Raw genomic sequence first — 18,984 nt, 5'->3', positions numbered from 1 at the left:
TATGCCACCATCCCTCTCATCGTCAGTCTTTTTTTTTTTAAGATTTATTTATTTATTTGAAAGAGCCAGTGAGAAGGGAAAGGGGCAAAGGGAGAGAGAGAATCCTGAAGCAGATTCCCCACTGAGCATGGAGCCCAACATGGCGCTCAACCCTAGGACCCTGAGATCACCTGGGCCAAAATCAAGAGTTAGCTGCTTAACAGGTGCCCCCATCTTCAGTCCTGCCAAGGCATCTGGCCTTCAGTCTCCCCAACTAACAGGCCCCAGCCCTCTTGGTTTTAAGGACATTCTTATCATCAGATACAATCTCTTTACTCCTTTGACTTAATGGCACAGTCAGTCAACAAATCCTCAACTTTGGATCCATCCATCTGTCTTCTTTGGCCCCTGAGTACTACTGGAGAAAATCACATAACACATAACCATGCAGTCAGGTGTTAATATAAATTTTGAATTTCAAGCCTCAACTGGGCACTCAAGAGCATCTGAAATTCAAGACGATCTGATCACTCCTAGTTGGTTCCCTGTATAACCAACCTGATCTTAGACACATGGGACTAGATAACATGAATCACAAACACTTAGGACAGAACTGTGTTGAATATATTATGTATATATTCAAAATATATAATAAAGTTCATTTTCTCCCCTCGATTTCAAGTGAGCCACAATTTCCCCGTTTTGGGGGGGTATTTCCTCTTATTTTCACTTTCTTTTGCAGTTTTCTGAATAGATTACTTTTTTTTTTTCAAATAGATTACTTCTTAAAGAGTTTAGAAGAACAGGGGCGCCTGGGTGACTCAGTTGGTATACACGTCTGCCTTCAGCTCAGGTCATGATCTCGGGGTCCTGGGAATGAGCCCCATGGCAGGCTCCCTGCTCCGCGGGGAGTCTGCTTCTCCCTCTGCCTCTGTCCCACCCCTCCCCCCATGTTCCTTCTATCTCAGATAAATAAATAAAATCTTTAAAAAAAAGTTTAGGAGAATGCTAAAGAATTTATGATAAACAGAAAATATTTACTATACACCTACCATGGGCTAAGCACTATTCCAGGTGCAGGGAGACAGCAGTGAGCAAAATACACAGTTCTGCCCTCAGAGAGTTTATATTTTAGTAGCAAGGGACAGCAAACAGGCAAATAAGTAAAATATATACTGTCAGAAAGGTATAGGCAGGACTGCAGAGTCCTAGAGGGCAGTGGGGAGGTTGTGAGCTGTGCTGTGGAGAGACTGCTTCCTGTACTGGATACAAGTATGAGCCAGACTGCCTGGGTTCAAATCCCAGGTCTGGCATTTACTACATGTGTGAGCCCGGGCAAGTTGCATAATATCTTTATTACTCAGTTTCCCTATCCGTAAAATGAAGATTTTCACAGTACCAACATCACAGCGTCATTAAGAGGATTAAATGACTTAATACACAAGTAACGTTTCCCCTGGTAGGCACTACGCAATTGTCAGCTAGTTTAAATAGCTGTCTCATCATGGCTCCCAGCCTCCCCTTCACAGCCTGTGCCCTCTAGGCAGAGATAGAATCACCTTGAAGGGAAAGCTCCTTGCTGGGTGAGGTCACTCACTTCCCAGGCCCTGAGAGAGACCCCAGCAATGTGTTTATGTGGAGGTTTTATCAAGTTTGCAAAAGTAAGATATATATATATATTTTATTATGTTATGTTAGTCACCATACATTACATCATTAGTTTTTGATGTAGTGTTCCATGATTCATTCTTTGTGTATAACACCCAGTGTTCCATGCAGTACGTGCCCTCTTTAATACCCATCACCAGGCTAACCCATCCCCCCACCCCCCTCCCCTCTAGAACCCTCAGTTTGTTTCCCAGAGTCCATAGTCTCTCATGGTTTGTCTCCCCCTCCGATGTCGCCCCCTTCATTCTTCCCTTCCTGCTATCTTCTTTTTTTTTTTTTAACCATATAATGTATTATTTGCTTCAGAGGTACAGGTCTGTGATTCAACAGTCTTGCACACTTCACAGCGTTCACTATATATATATATATATATATATATATATATATTAAAGTAAGATATTTTAATTGCACTGGTTAAGATGCCGCTGTGTTAGGTAGCATTGAGGTGGCTGTGGGCATTTGGGGAGTTAGCTAACGACGTAAAGTTGGAGACACATTTAGTTTGAGTTTAGTGGGGAACATCTATGTGTTTGGGTCACTTCCACATCAATTTCAGTTACTGCTGGCCATCCCAGTATAGAGGCAGCTCCCAGGCTTCCTACCACCCACTGCGCCGTAGGTACAGGGTGGGACACGGTGAAGAGAGGGGTACCATACAGGCTGACAGCAGGCGCATGGGGGTTGAGGGGAAAACAGGGTTTGAAATGTACAGAGCCAGAAGCTGGTCTTCTGGAAAGTTGGAAAGTTCTTATAATCCTCTGATGTATAAAATTACAAGTAGAGGATTTGGTTCTCAGGGCATAGTCAGAACAGAAATCAGTGCACACACTAGATAATGCAACATTAATAATTGTTAATGTATTTTGATGGATTGAATGCCCCCCCCCCCATTTAGACGTTGAAGCCCTAACACCCAATGGGATGGTGTTTGGAGATGGGGCCTTCAGGAGGTAATTTGGTTTAGATGAGGTCATGAGGATGGGGTCCTTATGATGGAGTTAGCGGCCTTATAAGAAGAGACCAGAGAGCTTGCTGTTTTTCTCTTTGCCGTGTGAGCATAGCCTCTGCAAGCCACGGAGGGCTCTCACCAGAACCCGACCCAGCAGGCACCTGATCTCAGACTTCCCGGCCTCCAGATACAGGAGAAGTAAATGTCTGTTGTTTAAGCCACCCCATCTAGGGTATTTTGTTTTAGTAGCCCAAGCTAAGACACACATTATACTTCTTTTTTCTTTTTGAATGGGAATTAGGTTAGAGAGAATTGTAATTCCTGCATTTGCAGACCGGAACCCCATAGCAGTACTACAAACAGCAAGCGTGTGTGTGAGGTTGCAAGCTTTATGCGTCCCACCTATCGATATTAAAAAATAAATTTCAACCAAGCACATGAGAAGAAATATTGAATTCTTCTACTCTCTCTTTAGAAAATATTACAAAATTATTTTCATTTTGAGATAATCAGAGTCTATAGCCATATATGTAGGGGCAAATAAAGTATTGTAGAAACATGCCAGTCAATGAATATAAATCATATTATTTTCTGAATTTTATCGGGTTTGTGATGTAATTTGTGTGACTTCTTTTCTCATTCTAAATAATATCCATTTTGTCCCTAATTTTGATTTTGTAAATTGTGTGTTTTTTCTTAAACAGGCCCTCCTCCCAAACTGCATGCATTTCAGGCCCACAAGCCCTGGACCCACTTCTACCAGGAGGAAACAGGAATGAGGGAATGCTTTGCCTTTCCTTCTCACCTCGTCCAGACTGAGCTGTGTGTTCTGTTATACTTAACATCTTCTGTCCTGGAAGAGGACCAGATGGCCCTACTCATTCCCTCCCCGTGTGCCCTGATGACCCCTGGCCCCTGACCCTACTCACCCACCGCTTCCAGCCCCTCTGTCCCCACCTTTGGACGGCTCTCCACTGGCTCTTCCCTGTCACACCACAAGCACGCTCAGAAGTGTCATCCCCTGATTCTGCCCACCCACTCCCTGCCTTCCTCTATTTTAGAAGCTTCCTGACTCTTGCCCCCTCTCTCCATTAAATGTTTTGAAAGAGAAGCTCCTATATATGGGCCTCTGCTTCCTCATTCCTCACTGCATTGAGATCTGGTTTCTTGCAGCTTCTGGGAACCGTTCCCTAGAGTTGTCACTGCCGGCCTCTGGCCACTGGTCCTCCTTCCAGGGGGCCTCTCAGCTGCCTCTGCCGATGTCTTCCCCACTCTGCCCTGCATCCTTTCGGTCCTGGCCCCCGTGGCCAGGTCTCCTGGTTCCCGTCCTTCCCCTCTGACCACTTGATCTCGGTTTCTTTTGCCACTGCCTCTCCTTCCCAGGTTCCCTTAAGTACCTACCAGTGTCCCCCAGGCTCCGGCTGCTTGTCTCCCCATCTCCCATGCTCTTCCTGGATATGCCTGTTGATTCTGTGACAAGTCTCTGCTTGACTCAGCAATGAGATTTCTATTCCTGCAGTCGATCCTGAACTTCGTAGCCACGGTTCCAGCTTTCCACTGGAAAGCTCTAACTGCTTTTCATCCCTACCATCTTCACAAATGAAGATCCTCCTCGCCGTGCTCCCCAAACCTCTCCTCCCTCCGTGTTCTCCATGGTGGAAGGTGCCACCGCCAGTCACCCAGGTACTCTTGCAGCTTCCTTGCTTACCTCCTTCTCTCTTGCTCCTCATCACCAACCATTAACAAGCATGACTTATCTTACTTTTCGGTCAGGTGTTCTTTTTTTAAAAAAATATTTTATTTCTTTATTTGACAGAGAGAAAGAGAGAGCACAAGCATGGGGGGGGGGATCAGCAGAGAGAGAGGGAGAAGCAGACTCCCCACTGAGCAGGGAGCCTGATGCGGGCCTCGATCCCAGGACCCCGGGATCACGACCTGAGCCGAAGGCAGACGCTTAACCGACTGAGCCACCCAGGCACCCCTCAGTCAGGTGTTCTTAATTTTTTTTTTGAATCATTAAACCTCTCGGCAGCATGGGTGAAGACTTTGGACTGCTTCAAGAATAATGCTTTTTTAGGGGCGCATGGGTGGCTTAGTTGTTAAGCGTCTGCCTTCAGCTCAGGTCATGATCCTGGGGTCCTGGGATCGAGCCCTGCATCGGGCTCCCTGCTCAGGGGGAAACCTGCTTCTCCCTCTCCCACTCCCCCTGCTTGTGTTCTCTCTCTCTCTCTGTCAAATAAATAAAATCTAAAAAAAAATAATAATGCTTTTCAGAGCATAAAATACAATACAAAGGATCACAAAGGAAATATTTTTTTTGAAATATGGTTTATGAAATTATAAAAAGTTTTGATATAGTAATACATGTAATAATGCATTAATATAGTATTAAATACTCAGATCCAATGTCAGGTCTAATTACCATTATTTTAAAGTAGTGATGAACACAAACGATACTCAGAGATACCTGCTGAAATGTGAAGTGAAAAATCTGTGATTTCTATTGATGATAGAGCCATAAATATTGCTAATGTTGCTACAGTAGGGTTTTTATATTAATCATCAGAGAATATGATACATTTTAGTAAGAGAAAGGTAAAAATAAAGATATAATATTTCTCCCCTACAAGATCACAAACCCCTTGAGTTCTTCCCAGGTTAAGTATGCCTGCTTTAAAATGATCTCCGGCACTTGCCTCCTCTTTTCTGTTCCGGCTGCCAATGACCTAATTAGGGTCCTCTGTCTGCATGGGATCTCCACAGGCCCCTAATTGTCTCCTCCCCTCCCTTCGAAGCCTGATCTTATTATTGCCGTGTGCCCAGCGTACCTGAGCCAAACCCCCCCCCATCCCCGTCCCCTAAACTGGGTGCTAAGTATCAGGCCTTGTCTCCTCAGTAGAGCTCAGATTCATCTACCTTCTCCACCTGGCTTGACCGCCTCACTTGTCCATTAGATGGCTCACAGCCACCTTGCTCCTGCCCTAGCTTTGCCTCACCAATCCTTCCAGAAGCACAGATATCCCTAAAACCCAAATCTGATACAACACTCCATTGTTTCCAATCCTCTCCCCATCCTCAGTATAAAAATTTGGGTTCCTTAGCATCCTGTGGCTTCTGCCCACCTTTCCACCCAGCTCCTGCAACTCTGTTCCAGTCACCTCTCACTTCTGGAGTCACCCAAACTGGAGGATAATTGGGGGTTAGAGCAAGGGCTCTGGAGCCAGACTGCCTCAGTTCAAATCCTGGCTGCACCGCTCATTATGTGCGTGACCTTAAAAAAAATTAGTCCATCCTCTGTGCCTCAGGGACCTCAGCTTTAAAATGGAGCCATAAGAGCACTTGCCCCACAGGGTTGTGAGAAACACACGCAAAGTGTTCAGACTTGGCGGGGGGTGGGGGGCATGAGGTATAGAAAAGCTCAACGACAGAGGGACCCTGTTATTATTTAATGTTTGCCTCATGAGGAATGGATTTTCTCATGTTTTCTGCTTGGCCAACGGTCCTTTCAGACTCGGCTCAGGCATCTCCTCCTCCTGAGAACCTTCCAGGACCTGGGCTGGTGGGGCTGGGCGAGGCTCGGGCTCTGTGGCTCCCACCAACCCATCACTTAACTGCATCCCACACCGAATGTGTGGTCCTCTGGGTGCGGGATGTGGCTCCCTCCTTTTGTAACCCAGGAACTGCACAGGGTGGGTGTTGAGAGGCTGAATGGATTAAAGAGAGAATGCAAATCAAAGGACAAAGTGTTAAAACAAAGAGGAGCCAGTTCTCTCCTACTCTCCTGACAATTTGCTTTTCCAAGTATCATATACAGCGTGGACTTACCTGCCCGTTTTTCTGAGAGGTCCTGTCTGTAGTGAACACTTCCCTGGCCAATTCTTGGGCCTGATAGCATCAGGCTTCTGAAAAAGGGGAAAAACCTGCAGTGTGTAGGGGGAGGGTGGTGCACAGGACGCTGGGCGACTAGGAAGCCCTGAGCCTGTTCCTCAGCAAATAGGCATCCAAGGATAGGACAGCCACTCAATACTCTTCTAGCAAAGGAGACTACAACAGAGAGAGCAGGAATTGAAGCATAGCTTTAAGAATGAAAGAGAATCACCTGCCGCGTGAGCCCTGTGGAGGGCACATCCAGTGTGGCAAGGACCCTGACTTCAGCCAGAGCCGTCCTCATTCTTTCCTTTTCAAACATGACAGAAGAATTCATGTTTCTTGGGAAAAGGTGAAACCATGCAGAAGGGTAGAAAGGAAAAACAAACAAACAAAAACCTCAAACTGCCTATTCCCCATAGGCAATCTCTGCTTCTGTGCAGATTTAAAAACACACCCAGGGAGGCTTGCCGCTGTGTTCAGTAGGGCTACAGCCATGCTCAAAAAATTAGGAATGTGGGCGCCTGGGTGGCTCAGTCGGTTAAGCGGCTGCCTTTGGCTCAGGTCATGATCCTGGAGTCCCGGGATCGAGTCCCGCATCGGGCTTTCCGCTCAGCGGGGAGTCTGCTCCTCTATCCAACCCTGCCCCCTCTCGTGTGCATTCTCTCTGTCATTCTCGCTCTCTCAAATAAATAAATAAAAATCTTTTAAAAAATCAGAAATGTAAAATTATGCCTGGATTTGTCCAGAGAGACAAAATGGATGGAAATGCTTACCACACTTTATTTTTTTTTTAACAGCGGAAGGAAGAAACGATTTAAAATATGACACGTACCAGGAGCCCTTCCCATCAGAGACGGTCTGCGGTGTTGACTCTCGGCTGCGCCTTTCCTCGCGGTGACCGCAGGAGAAATGGCCCACGCTCAGAGCGCGGTCAGGAGGGCCCAGCGTTTTGGGACGCCCTGCGGTCAGGCCGCCTACGCCGGGGCCGCAGGGTTCAAGTTCGAAAGGTCTGGGTTGGAGGCCCGCTGTGGGACGAGCGAGGGAAGGCTCGCTGTTTCAGGGCTGGGCTGGGCGCGGGGACCTGGCAGCGGAGGCGGGAGGAGGGACGTCGGCCCCGGTGCCACCTTCCCTGGCAGCCCCGTCCCTCGTGCCACCGGTGCGGGCAGGCGCGGGCGAGGGGAGGCCCTGGGCGCCGGGGCGTAGGCCCGCAGAAGGCACGGCTCCGCCAGCGGAAAGCCGGGAGCCGGGAGGGCAGCCCCGGCCGGGTCTAAACTGAAACCCGGCCTGCCGGCCGAACAAAGGCCTCTTGCGAGGCGCAGCAAGGGGGGCGGCCCGGGGTGATCCTTGAGGGCGCTTCTGGGGCCGCGGGGGGGGCGGGAGGGCCCAGACCCTCCCTGGCTGGGGTGTCATTGCCAACACCCGCTTGGGGTGGACCAGCCTGCCCTCAGCCGGCACCCCCATCCTTTGCTTCCAGGCGTGTCTCTCTCTCTGTCTCTCTCTCACCCTCAATTGCGGGTGAAAGATGGATTGGCTGTGGTACCTTTGTTCCCGGAATGCCCAGCCTGCAGTGCCCACACAGTTTTCAGACAGACAGGGCTGAGACCAATCTTTCTCTTTGGGGAGGAAGAGGGTTTAAAGGAAAGGAGCCCTTGGAAACCAATTTGCTCTAACAGTGTTGTCAGGGGCAGCCCACAGAGGGTTCTCCCCCTAAGGCGGTCCTGGTTACCTCGTGCCCGCCGAGGAGGAGCTAGCTGGCTTTCTGTGGGGTGGGAACACCGTGTTCACCTTGGACTAGTCAGAGATACCTTTGTGAGCTTTAAAATGCTCCAACTCCTACGTGGATTAAAAAAGAAAAGGGTCGCGGCGCCTGGCTGACTCGCTCAGAAGTACAGCAGGCAACTTTTGATCTCAGGATTGAGTTCGATCCCCACGTTGGGTGTGCAAAAATAAAAAATCGTAAAAAAAGAAAATCGTCAGTAGGAAAAGCAAAAACATTTAGGAAGTAGGGAAAGTAAGCACGAACGGGGAGCAGAAAACATGCTAGAACAGAAAATTCTTCTAATGTTTAATTTTAAAGTCTTTTAAATAAGTGTTCCTGTTGGGGTTATAAGTGATTTTATTTTTTATTTTTTAAAGATTCTACTTATTTGACAGAGAGAGACAACAGCGAGAGAGGGAACACAAGCAGAGGGAGTGGGAGAGGGAGAAGCAGGCTTCCCGCGGAGCGAAGAGCCCGATGCGGGGCTTGATCCCAAGACTCTGGGATCACAACCCGAGCTGAAGGCAGACGCCTAATAACTGAGCCACCCAGGCGACCTGGAGTTATAAATGATTTTAAACAGCTAGCAAGCCAACTTTCGGCCTCCAAGCGGTTACCATTGTTTACGCTCCTCATTGGCTTACTGCTGCCTCCCTGTGTCTGATCTGAAAATAACAACACAGTTTTCTGCTTCACAAATAAATGGTGGATCCCTCCCCCCGCCAGTCCATTAACTCCCATGACAATAAATCACACAGAATTAAAGCAATGCTTAAGCTTGTTAGTGAGAGCTGTATGACCCAGGTGAGGTTTTAATAAGTCTTTCGTTTTAGAAGACATCATTATATCACCTTTTTTCTTTTTTTCAATTCATCCTGCCTTTGCTGGAAGGATACATTTAAAATGTAATCCTTAGAGGGAGGGGTTATGATTATACTATCAATGTGAGTCTTACTAATGCTACCCCCTTGCAGAGAAACTACATGACTTATTCACTGATGTGCATTACATTATATTTTATACCATTCAATAAAAATCCTATATTCAGGATGATCGAAAGTTTGCACAAAAAGTCTCCTATGTGAGATAATTTCTGAAAAATGGCTCAGACAAATACACATCAAAGTGCAACCTCCTTGTGCTCACCTGCTACCTTTGTCTTTAGTGAGCTGACAGGATCAGCATCTTGATGTGAACCAGCCTGCCTCTGTGGGTTTGTACTAAGCACCAATTCTTCCTGTTTCTTGCTCATCCATGTAGTTTATTTTAGTTGCTTCTTGCTTCATAGCAACAGGGAGCCACACAGAATATCATGTTGTCCTGGATGGAATTGGGAAAATGCCTTCCATCCTGAATAGATCAAGGGGTTGCTCCCTCTTGCAGAAACATCACCTGCCTGGAGGAAATGGCCACTTGATCCTAACACTCATCCCAGATTCTTTCTATTCTGCAGGGGTAGCCCTAGCGTCACTCACTTCCTAAAGTCACCTGCCACCTGCAACCTTCTGTGGTTCCTGAGTGCTTGTCTGTGGATCTGATCGATTTTTCGCTGCTCAATCCAAAAATAGCTCTGAGGGAGAAGACGTGGGCTTTACCTCCTCCAAAGTAATCAAACAGATCTAGTCAAATTTCGTGCCCACATAGGATGCTGTAGCTTCCCGAAGGTAAATTCTCTTACACCCAACCCCATGTCTGCTCCCAAAGGGAAGCTGTGAAGGGCATGGAACGGATAGCCTGTATTACTGAACACATCAAATTTGTGTGCCCACCTGGGTGATGTTGAACTTGTTCTTCTCTCTGGCTGGAACTCTGTCCTCAAGTCTTGTTATTAAGATCTCAGATAAAATAGTTTCTCCATGACCTGATTTCATTTTAATAGCACTTACCTGAATTTGTATTATGTGCTTATTTGTATGATGAGTTTTTGTCTGCACCCTCTAGAATGTCAGCATCATAAGAGCAGGGAAGGTCTTTGCTTTGGTTAACATTGAATCCCCAGCACTTAGAACAGTACTTAGTGCATATGCTCAACAAACGCTTTTAGAATAAATAAAAAATAATGCAGAGTTTCCCTAACTATCATCTTAGCTCTTGAGATCAGGAGCCATATCTTATAATTTCTGCTCTTCTCCACAATGCCTGGCATGGCATAACATGTGCGGTTGGATTTGTAAAAATGCTTGTTGAGTGGGGTTGAGCAGGAGAAGGGGTGCGTGTCAAATCCTCAGATGGGTCAAAGGCAGAGTGGGGCGGGACCCCACCCTTATAGAGGGCACAACGGCCGTACTAACCTTGCAACGTGGCGCTGGGTGGGGAAAGCAAGAATAAGGCAGTGCACCCGCAATAGGCCACTAGGCCTTCTAGCACTTTTGCCGGTCTTGGGTTCTACTTTCCCATCATCATGCAGTTCAGAATTTTACAGGTGTGAATCAGAGAATGCCAGAGGGGCCTCTAGAAAATGTATGGTGATGGAGACGGTGGGATTTTGTAGTGCTGGACTGGCTGCTGAACAGATTCAAGTTTTCCAGTTATTGATTCATCTTGCAAAAGACTTACCGAGCACCTGCTTTGTGCCAGGCATTACGCTAGGTGCTGGGGAACCCCATGCTGTTCCCAACTTGACAAGGAATGTCAAACACGGCAAGGATTCCTGATTCGTATATTGCAAGACTATGGGATCGTATGCTAAACCCTATAGCCCCTCTGTTTAAAAATGCCCTAGCAGGTCACCTCACAGTGCTATTCAACACTCACCTCTCCGGGGCTGGTGTTTGCTAAGTAATTTGTGGACTCCTGGGTTGGGAGGGCTCCTTTGGGAGTTGCTATCCTTCTGCCTTTAGCAGGCAGAAGAGTGAAGAGCATCCCCTGCCCCGCACCCCCCCCCCCCCGCGACATTCCTTTGTCTCTCACACCGTGGGGAAGGAAGAGAGTCTCCTGTGATGTCAATTTTTAATTCCTTTTGGTTGGTGATGAAATAGAAGAGATTGGCCCTATGGCCTCCTCTGTACATCTGCGTATGTATTAGTATTTATCAGTCATTAAACTTCTACGTTAGTCTATAAGCCATAATGCTGATGATTGTATTTTTAAATGAATGCATGCAAATACACCTAGGAGCTGGACAAAGACAGTATCAAATACATTCATTAATAAATAATCTCAATACTATGCATTTGCAGGCTGAAAATTTTTTTTAACTTCAAAGAAGAGCTTTCATATCTATGATCTCATCTGACACTACATATTATTATTTTAAAACTCCTCTCTAGGGACAGGTTGTTCCATGCATGCAAAGGCAGGCTGGGTGAGGATAATGAAGGCTACCTGACATCCCTCCGCAGGGCAGTCCAGCACGCAGGCCCATCGGGTCTCGTGAGGTCTCTCCAGGCTGCTTTAAAAAAAACTAAAGGCAAAGATGAAAAAGTACGCTAATTTCAAGCTGCGCTGGGAGCACATAGACGCTCGGGGCATGAACAGGGGAACTAAGGAAATGAGGCTCCTTTCAGGACCGACTTTGGAGATTGTACAAACAATGAGAAATAGATGACTTCAAACTCCTGTCAGGCATCCAGAAAGCCCAGAATTGGAAATCTCTGCTCTCCTGGGATTGCAAAGCCAGTTCCTGTTTACCCTATGTACAGCTGTGACATTTTTTCCTGTCTTCCACAATTTCTCCAGGAGTGTGCCTTCATTTTCAGGAAGATGAATATATTTTCACCTCATCGTTTGGCTTTTCCTGTTAGGTTTCCTTGGGAGTGAAAACCCCGTGTCACTGTTTTCCTAAGGTTGGGCTGTGGTTATGGAAGTACCCTCCTCTGAATTTGTTAGAGGGACATTTTAAAAATAACTCAAGTAGAAGTTAAAAAAAAAAAATCCCTGCTGGTGAGACTCTCCCCCAGTGCTGTCTGTGTTGTCCTAATACCAACCTGTGGTGTTTGTACTTCACAAAAAGTCAGGCCGCGTTGCCTTCCCTTGAGTGGACACTGTAAAGATTACTTCAGAATCTCCTACCTGGCTATCTGATGGGTTGACCCGGGCACTGTGGGTGGTGGTGGATTCTTCCACCCTGATGACTCAACCAAGCAGAAATAACTAAGCTGTGATTAACTATTTTAATTCTTGTATTTTCCAGGGTAAGTGTAAGGACTTGTAACCCAGTTTACAACCGCCAGTGGGTCCCACCACGTTGCCATCCCTGCTTTGACATAGGTTAGTTTCTCGCCAGATACCACGTGCCCTTTGAGAATGACTCTCATCTCGCCTGCTGTTTTGAATGAGTGTAGTAGCCTCGCCTGCACCTCGGCATGCAGTGGGCACTCAATAAATACTGAATGAGGGCGCCTGGGTGGCTCAGTTGGTTAAGCGACTGCCTTTGGCTCAGGTCATGATCCTGGAGTCCCTGGATCGAGTTCCGCATCGGGCTCCCTGCTCGGCAGAGAGTCTGCTTCTCCCTCTGACCCTCCCCAGTCTCATGTGCTCTGTCTCTCTCTCTCTCATTCTCTCTGTCTCAAATAAATAAATAAAATCTTAAAAAAATAAATAAATACTGAATGAATGCAGCTTAACATCTATCATTTGGTCTCTGGGGGGTGTCTCAGTTTCCTCTATGTAAAATGAGAGTATCGGCAAATGATTGCTTATATTTCTTCCAGTTTTAACATCCTCCGAGGCCTTTGGGATGGCCATTTTAAATTACCTCCCATTACGAAAGCTGTTTCCAAGCAACAGAACAGTATTCCCGGAATCCTTGCCTGACCTCTTCAGCCCACAGAGATGTTGCTCCCTGAGCCTGCCCCACAATATTATCTGTAATGGATATTTATTTATTACCTAGTGATAAAGCTCCAGGTTGTTATTCAGCTTTTCCTTGGTGTGGGTCCAGTCCTTGCGATTAAAGTGTAAGCTTCCCAAGCCAGATACTATCTAAAATGAGCTCAGTATTTGTTAAATGAATGAATATTATAACAAGGAATAATCTTCATTCTATCTAGAGGGAATTCTAGGATTAAGGCAAGCAGAAGAATCCAGGGTGAGTCCCAAATATGTGGCTTGGGAAACCTGGTGTGTGATGAGCTGTTCTTCAAGACAGGGCAGGTTTGTGGGAAGGAGGAGAAGAGATTGTTTTTTTTTTTAAGATTTTATTTATTTATTTGACATAGAGAGAGGCAGCAAGAGAGGGAACACAAGCAGGGGGAGTGAGAAGCAGGCTCCCTGCTGAGCAGGGAGCCCAATGCTGGGCTCCATCCCAGGACCCTGGGATCATGACCTGAGCCAAAGGCAGACGCTTAACGACTGAGCCACCCAGGCGCCCCAAGATGAATTTAAAGAGAAGCTGCATTCTATACCTTCTTCTTGAGATTCTCAAAGAATGTTGACCAAGTAACGATTTTGAGACCTGAGATTCTGGCCAAAGGAATATATTTTATTGTGTTGAGCCCAAAACTTCCCAAATAGTTGCATGTGGTTTTGGAAACACTGGTATAAGACAAGAAGAGAAGCAGGGCTAGGAAGGAAGCCTGCAGAACAAGTCACTTTTAAGGAATAGCAGGAGGAATTTGAAGTAGAGTATCCAGAGAAGGAGGAAGAGTTTTAACCGCTGGGCTTCAATCCTGGCTTAGTGCTTCCACAGATACAGGGAAAACCAGAGTCCCATCTCTCGCCACGGAACAAGGGAGTCTGTGAGCCCCGTCTGGGAATGTGCAGGGTTCTTGGGAAGACAGAAGGCACTCAAGCCCTTCACTTCCAGTTTCAGCTCTCCTATCACTCTCTCTTCTCAAAGAAATCACCTCTTTGGCTAAAAGGAAGCTCATATTAACACTCTCAAGTTCAACCCGAGAATAACCACCCACTCTTGTAACTATAATAAATCAGTCCTTAAATTAGATCTGATATAAGCAAAGACAACACAAAACTTTAACAGCATAGAAAAAGAAATGCTCTGAGTGACTCACCTCACTCACTGTCTATCATCTGGGACTGTCCCCAGACTTCCCCTGACTGTTCCTTCTTTTTTTTTTTTTTGACTGTTTCATTTCAACCTCACAAGCATCAGTTTGTTTGTTTTTGTAATTCTCTAATTTGCATATGGGAAGTGGAGGAGGGGTGAAGAAGGTGAGCAAGGGGATATGTGAGGCACTCATGATGGTGAGCTTGAACCATGGAGTAGCCACTTTGGAAAAGAGTTTAGAAGTTCCTCAAAAATTAAACACAAAATTACCATATGACCCAGCAAACAGTATGGGGTTTCCTTTTGGAGTGATGAAAACATTCTAAAATTAAAATGTGGTGATGGATATGTAAAACCACACATTGTACACTTCAAAGGGTGAATTTTATGGTATGTAAGTTATGTCTCAATAAAGCGGTAATTTTAAAAAAGAAGAAAATGCAAGGGGGATGAATTCTTTGCTTTCAAGATAAAATTTTCTTTAAATCATATAAAATTGGTGATTTGTTGTTTGCTACTTCTTTGCTCCTCAAATGCCTTATTAGTAGTAGTTTGCTTTCATGGCTATGTGGCAGCCGAGAGACAGTGTTATCTCCCATTCCTTTTTTTCCAGAATAACTCTTTTTTCTTAAGTTTTTATTTATTTAAGTAATCTCTACACCCCCCATGGGGTTCGAACTCACGACCCCGAGATCAAGAGTTGTATGCTCTTCCAACTGAGCCTGCCAAGCACCCCTCCAGAGTAATTTCTTGGTGGTAGAATTAATCTTTCCCTAACTGAGATTTCTTTTTCTACTAGAAGTACAAATAACCCCCAACTATTGGATTCCAAAGTATTTGTACCCATAGCTTTGTTTTGACATTTCTACAAAATCATGTAAGACATGTTTGTTTATATAATTTATTCGTACATTTCTTAGCTCGCTTTTCCAAAAGCCAGGTATGTTGAGGTATAATTTATATTCAGTCAAATTCACACTTGGAAGGTTTCCAATTCTATGAATTTTGGTGAAAGTTTATAGTCTTATAACCACTACCACACAAAATATAGACTATTTCCATTACCCTAAAATGTTCCCTCCTCTCCCCACATCCAGGCCCTGTGACCCCCCTGACCTGATTTCTGCCCTTAGAGCACGCTTCAATTCCTAATCTGTGTTCTCCTGATTTCTCCTGAGATTAAATCTCTTTACCAGGCAGGATCCTGCTTTGTACCCAACGTGGTAGTTGGCACCTTAAAAGTTGCTCAGTAAATAGATGCTGAGTAAATGAATGAATTGTTTGTGTTCTAGATTCTGCCAAGTCAAATCAGAGACTGCTCTCTGATTTCCTGGATGTGTTATTTGAAAAAGGGTGATTAATGTTGGGGAGAGCTTTCTCCTAGAGTTCCTAATTTATAGAGTCTTTTATTTTATTATTATTTTTTAAGATTTTATTCATTTGAGGGGCGCCTGGGTGGCTCAGTTGGTTAAGCGACTGCCTTCGGCTCAGGTCATGATCCTGGAGTCCCAGGATCGAGTCCCACATCCGGCTCCCTGCTCAGCAGGGAGTCTGCTTCTCCCTCTGACCCTCCCCCATCTCATGCTCTCTCTCTCTATCTCATTCTCTCTCTCAAATAAATAAATAAAATCTTTAAAAAAAAAGATTTTATTCATTTGAGAGAGACAGAGAGAACACAAGCAGTGGGTGAGGCAGAAGAAGGAGAGACAGACAACCCACTGAGCAGGGAGCCTGATGCGGGAGGCCATCCCAGGACCCTGAGATCATGACCTGAGCTGAAGGCAGATGCTTAACCGACTGAGCCCCCCAGGTGCCCGAATGTAGAGTCTTTAAAAAAAGGGGGGGGGCATCGTGATTTCCAACTTCAGAGATTTTGCTGAGCATTTCAAATATTTCATTTGAATGTTTGATTCTATCCACCTGAATGAACAAGTGGAGGTAGAATCTGGGACCAAATGCAGCTGCTGCTCCCCAGCTCTGATCACTCCATCTCCACAGGGCATGGCCCAGGGTCTCCTCCGGAGCTTCCCTAAACAAGTTCTATGGGATTCCGGACCCATCTTGTGAACACCTCCGGGGTGGAATCTTACACCAGCTTGAGTGGGACCTTAACCTTCCTCATCATGCAGGGTGTGGCCCTGAGAAAACCCACCTGCTGCTGGCTCATCAGGCAGGCTCAGTTCCCTTGTGTCCTTCAGATGTGATTCCTCTTCTAGCTTGATACGAATCAGAAAATTGACATCCCCAGAAAGATTACAAGAGGCAGTGAACGAGATTCACCCTTGTCTGACTGGTTTTAGGAAATGGCCTGGTCCTTGAAGAGAACTGCCCTTTCTTGAAAGGTGTGGGTGCTTTTCTCCAGACTGGCCTACCAGCCCCAAACAGGTGGGTCCCTAGGCACTTTCTGTGGCTTGGCAGTCCTCCCTCCTACCTGTTGACCCAGAGCACAGCCACCACAAAACAACACAGTATTCCCTCTTGGAGAGGTTGCACCTTGCCTCCAAGATGAAGTCTGCATGCTGGCATCAAATTGTATCTGACGGAGACCTCGTTCCCTTCCTTCCACCTTTGCCCTCATACTTTGCTGTGTGGCTTCCCTGGGTGAGGATGCATTATGTAAGCCTGTATCCAGGCCAAACCTTTCCAGATGTGAACTTTTTGATACAAGGTGGGGTTCTGTTAGATGTTGCTAAATAAACCAAATGCCAAAATGGTGTTAATTGTGTAGTTCATAACCCTGTGGACGGATAAACCATTACTCAACGGCAAGGGCGGGGGGGGGGGGAAGGGAGCGAAAGAGGGAGGGTGGGTGCTGGAGATGGGAAAGCTTCAGAAAAAGGGAAAAATAGAAAGGACAAAGAAAAAAAAAAAGGAAGCCGGGTCAAAGTAGAGAAAAGCTTATATCCCTCACGCAGATCTTCTGAGGCTGTGATACCAGACTTCCGTTTTATTACTAGCACAGTAAGAAATCTATTTCAGTTCATCACGCGGGACGCGCACACACGTACACACAGGTATAAAATAAAGTAGAAAAGAAAATCGTGCGCAGCTAGCCACAAGCGTGGGAAACTGGCTCCTCCAGCACGGATGTGGGGGGCTGGTGGGGGGCGCTGAAGCCCGGGTGCAGCCCGCCGCCCGCAGGGCCCCCGCGCGGGGGAGGAGGGAGGGCCGGGTGTCCGCGGGGGCGGCTCAGGCTCCCGGCCGCGGCTCCCCGGTGGCGGCTCGCCACACGGCGCGGGATGGAGATGGACGCGCAGGACCGTGTGGCGTCCTGGTGGGACATGGTGGTGCGGAACCTGCGGTGAGTGCTCGTGGCTCGCGGCCCAGCGCCCTGTCATCCCCCCCCACCGCCACCCCGCCCCGAACCCCGGGGGGGATGGGCAGGGCGATCAGGCGCCCCGCGGTGGTCCCGGGCGGGGCATTTCGGAGGCCCCCAAAGCTCTGCGAGCCCTTTGGACCGCGTTATCCTTGGCCTCGGCGCCTACCCCGGCCAGAGAGCCTCTGCTTCTCGGGTTTGATCTTTCAGAATCTTGCATCCCTTTGGGGCTTCTGAAATAGAGATTTCCAGAAAGATGGCTCAGATTCCTATACCAAGCTCTTACCTGCCTTCATCATTTTACTAAAATTCAGGACACATTTTAAAGACCAATAATAGTAATCTACCTTGTACTCTTTCTTAGATGGCATCCTCTTGGGTCAAAGGCCTACCTGTGTAGGTGGAAAAGGATCCCAAGGCCAACTACCCCAGGGTGAACTCTCTTGGATGTATTTAAAGAACATCCCTCCATAATGCTAAAAAAATGCATAGTGCATTGAAACCATACAAGTGCCAATTTTTTACATCCTTTAACTCTGAAATGTACTATATCAGAGGGTTTTAAATTTTTCTTCCTCCTTTTTTTTTTTTTTTTTTTTAAGTAGACTCCTTACCCAACCCTGGGCTTGAACTCATGACTCTGAGATCAAGACCTGAGAGGAAATCAAGAGTCAGACACCTAACCAACTGAGCCACCCAGGGACCCCTCTGGCTCCTATTTTAAATCCTTGGCTTAACACTGCACCAAAAACTAATGATGTAATATATGGTGATTAACATAACAATAAAAAATTAAAAAAAAAAAAAAGAAAAAAAAAATCCTTGGCTTAAATGGTAATGTTAAACTACCTGAATTGACCAGCAATATATTGCCAGTCTCCTTTGCGTTGAAGCCAGGTATTGGCTAGAGACCCTGGACTCAGAAGACTCAGGTATCTGTTTTTGTTGGGGTGGGAAGGTATTGGCACTTTTGTTCACCCTTCTTCTTTATATTTCTTTGTTTTGTTTCTCGCTGAGTACAAAATATGCAAGAGTCCCAGCCAGACACAGGCAACTTCACTTTGGAATGTCTGAGTGATGAAAACAAAAACCCATCTTCTCTCTTCTCTTCCTTCTGTAGCTCAGGGCAAAGAGCAGAGAGCAGCTTTCGCCTGGCCCAGCAGTGTAGACCCACATCCCCCTTCTGTGTTGGATCTGAATGTGAGTCAGAATATCCTGATTGACCGCACTTTTCAACCGCACATTCCTGGGCCTTACCTCCTCGATATGGTTGTTCTAGGGAAGCTGACATGTTCTGCCTTTATCTTTTGTGCTCTCTCTAGAGTTGATGGCTGATATTTAACATTTATTTGGCAGAGAATCAAAGCTGCACTTCATGCTTTTAGAGAACCTGCTTTGTTGATAATGGAGTGGGACGTGGGGAGTTGGGGACCCTCTCTTACTTGCCTTACTAATTACTAAAAAATAAGTCTCAAGAGATGCTTCCTGAAAGAATA

General features: G+C 46.3%; 2 protein-coding genes across 9 annotated transcripts in view; one reads left to right on the top strand and one right to left on the bottom strand.

The window, feature by feature from the left end:
- The window catches only part of PYGL (glycogen phosphorylase L), a 97,953-nt gene that overhangs the window by 11,422 nt on the left and 67,547 nt on the right, over positions 1-18,984 (bottom strand). The window contains exon 21 of one of the 3 annotated variants that reach the window (XM_027572359.2): positions 17,434-17,721. The exons of 1 other annotated variant lie outside the window; for it this stretch is intronic. In XM_027572359.2, coding sequence (XP_027428160.2) covers positions 17,562-17,721 — 160 coding nt within the window. In that variant the 3' untranslated portion in view covers positions 17,434-17,561. Of the gene's footprint in view, positions 1-17,433; positions 17,722-18,984 lie in introns of those variants that run through there. One more of the 3 variants, XM_035728238.1, reaches the window with a different exon arrangement.
- ABHD12B (abhydrolase domain containing 12B) overlaps positions 16,011-18,984 on the top strand; it is a 51,753-nt gene continuing 48,779 nt past the window's right edge. For 5 of the 6 annotated variants that reach the window (XM_027572375.2, XM_027572378.2, XM_027572376.2 and 2 more), the window contains exon 1: positions 16,011-17,473. In XM_027572375.2, coding sequence (XP_027428176.1) covers positions 17,412-17,473 — 62 coding nt within the window. In that variant the 5' untranslated portion in view covers positions 16,011-17,411. Of the gene's footprint in view, positions 17,474-18,608; positions 18,689-18,984 lie in introns of all 6 variants that reach the window. The other variant, XM_027572379.2, reaches the window with a different exon arrangement.

The sequence above is a fragment of the Zalophus californianus genome, chromosome 6, assembly GCF_009762305.2.
Source record: "Zalophus californianus isolate mZalCal1 chromosome 6, mZalCal1.pri.v2, whole genome shotgun sequence".
NCBI lineage: Eukaryota > Metazoa > Chordata > Mammalia > Carnivora > Otariidae > Zalophus > Zalophus californianus.
This window is presented reverse-complemented; position numbering and strand designations above follow the sequence as displayed.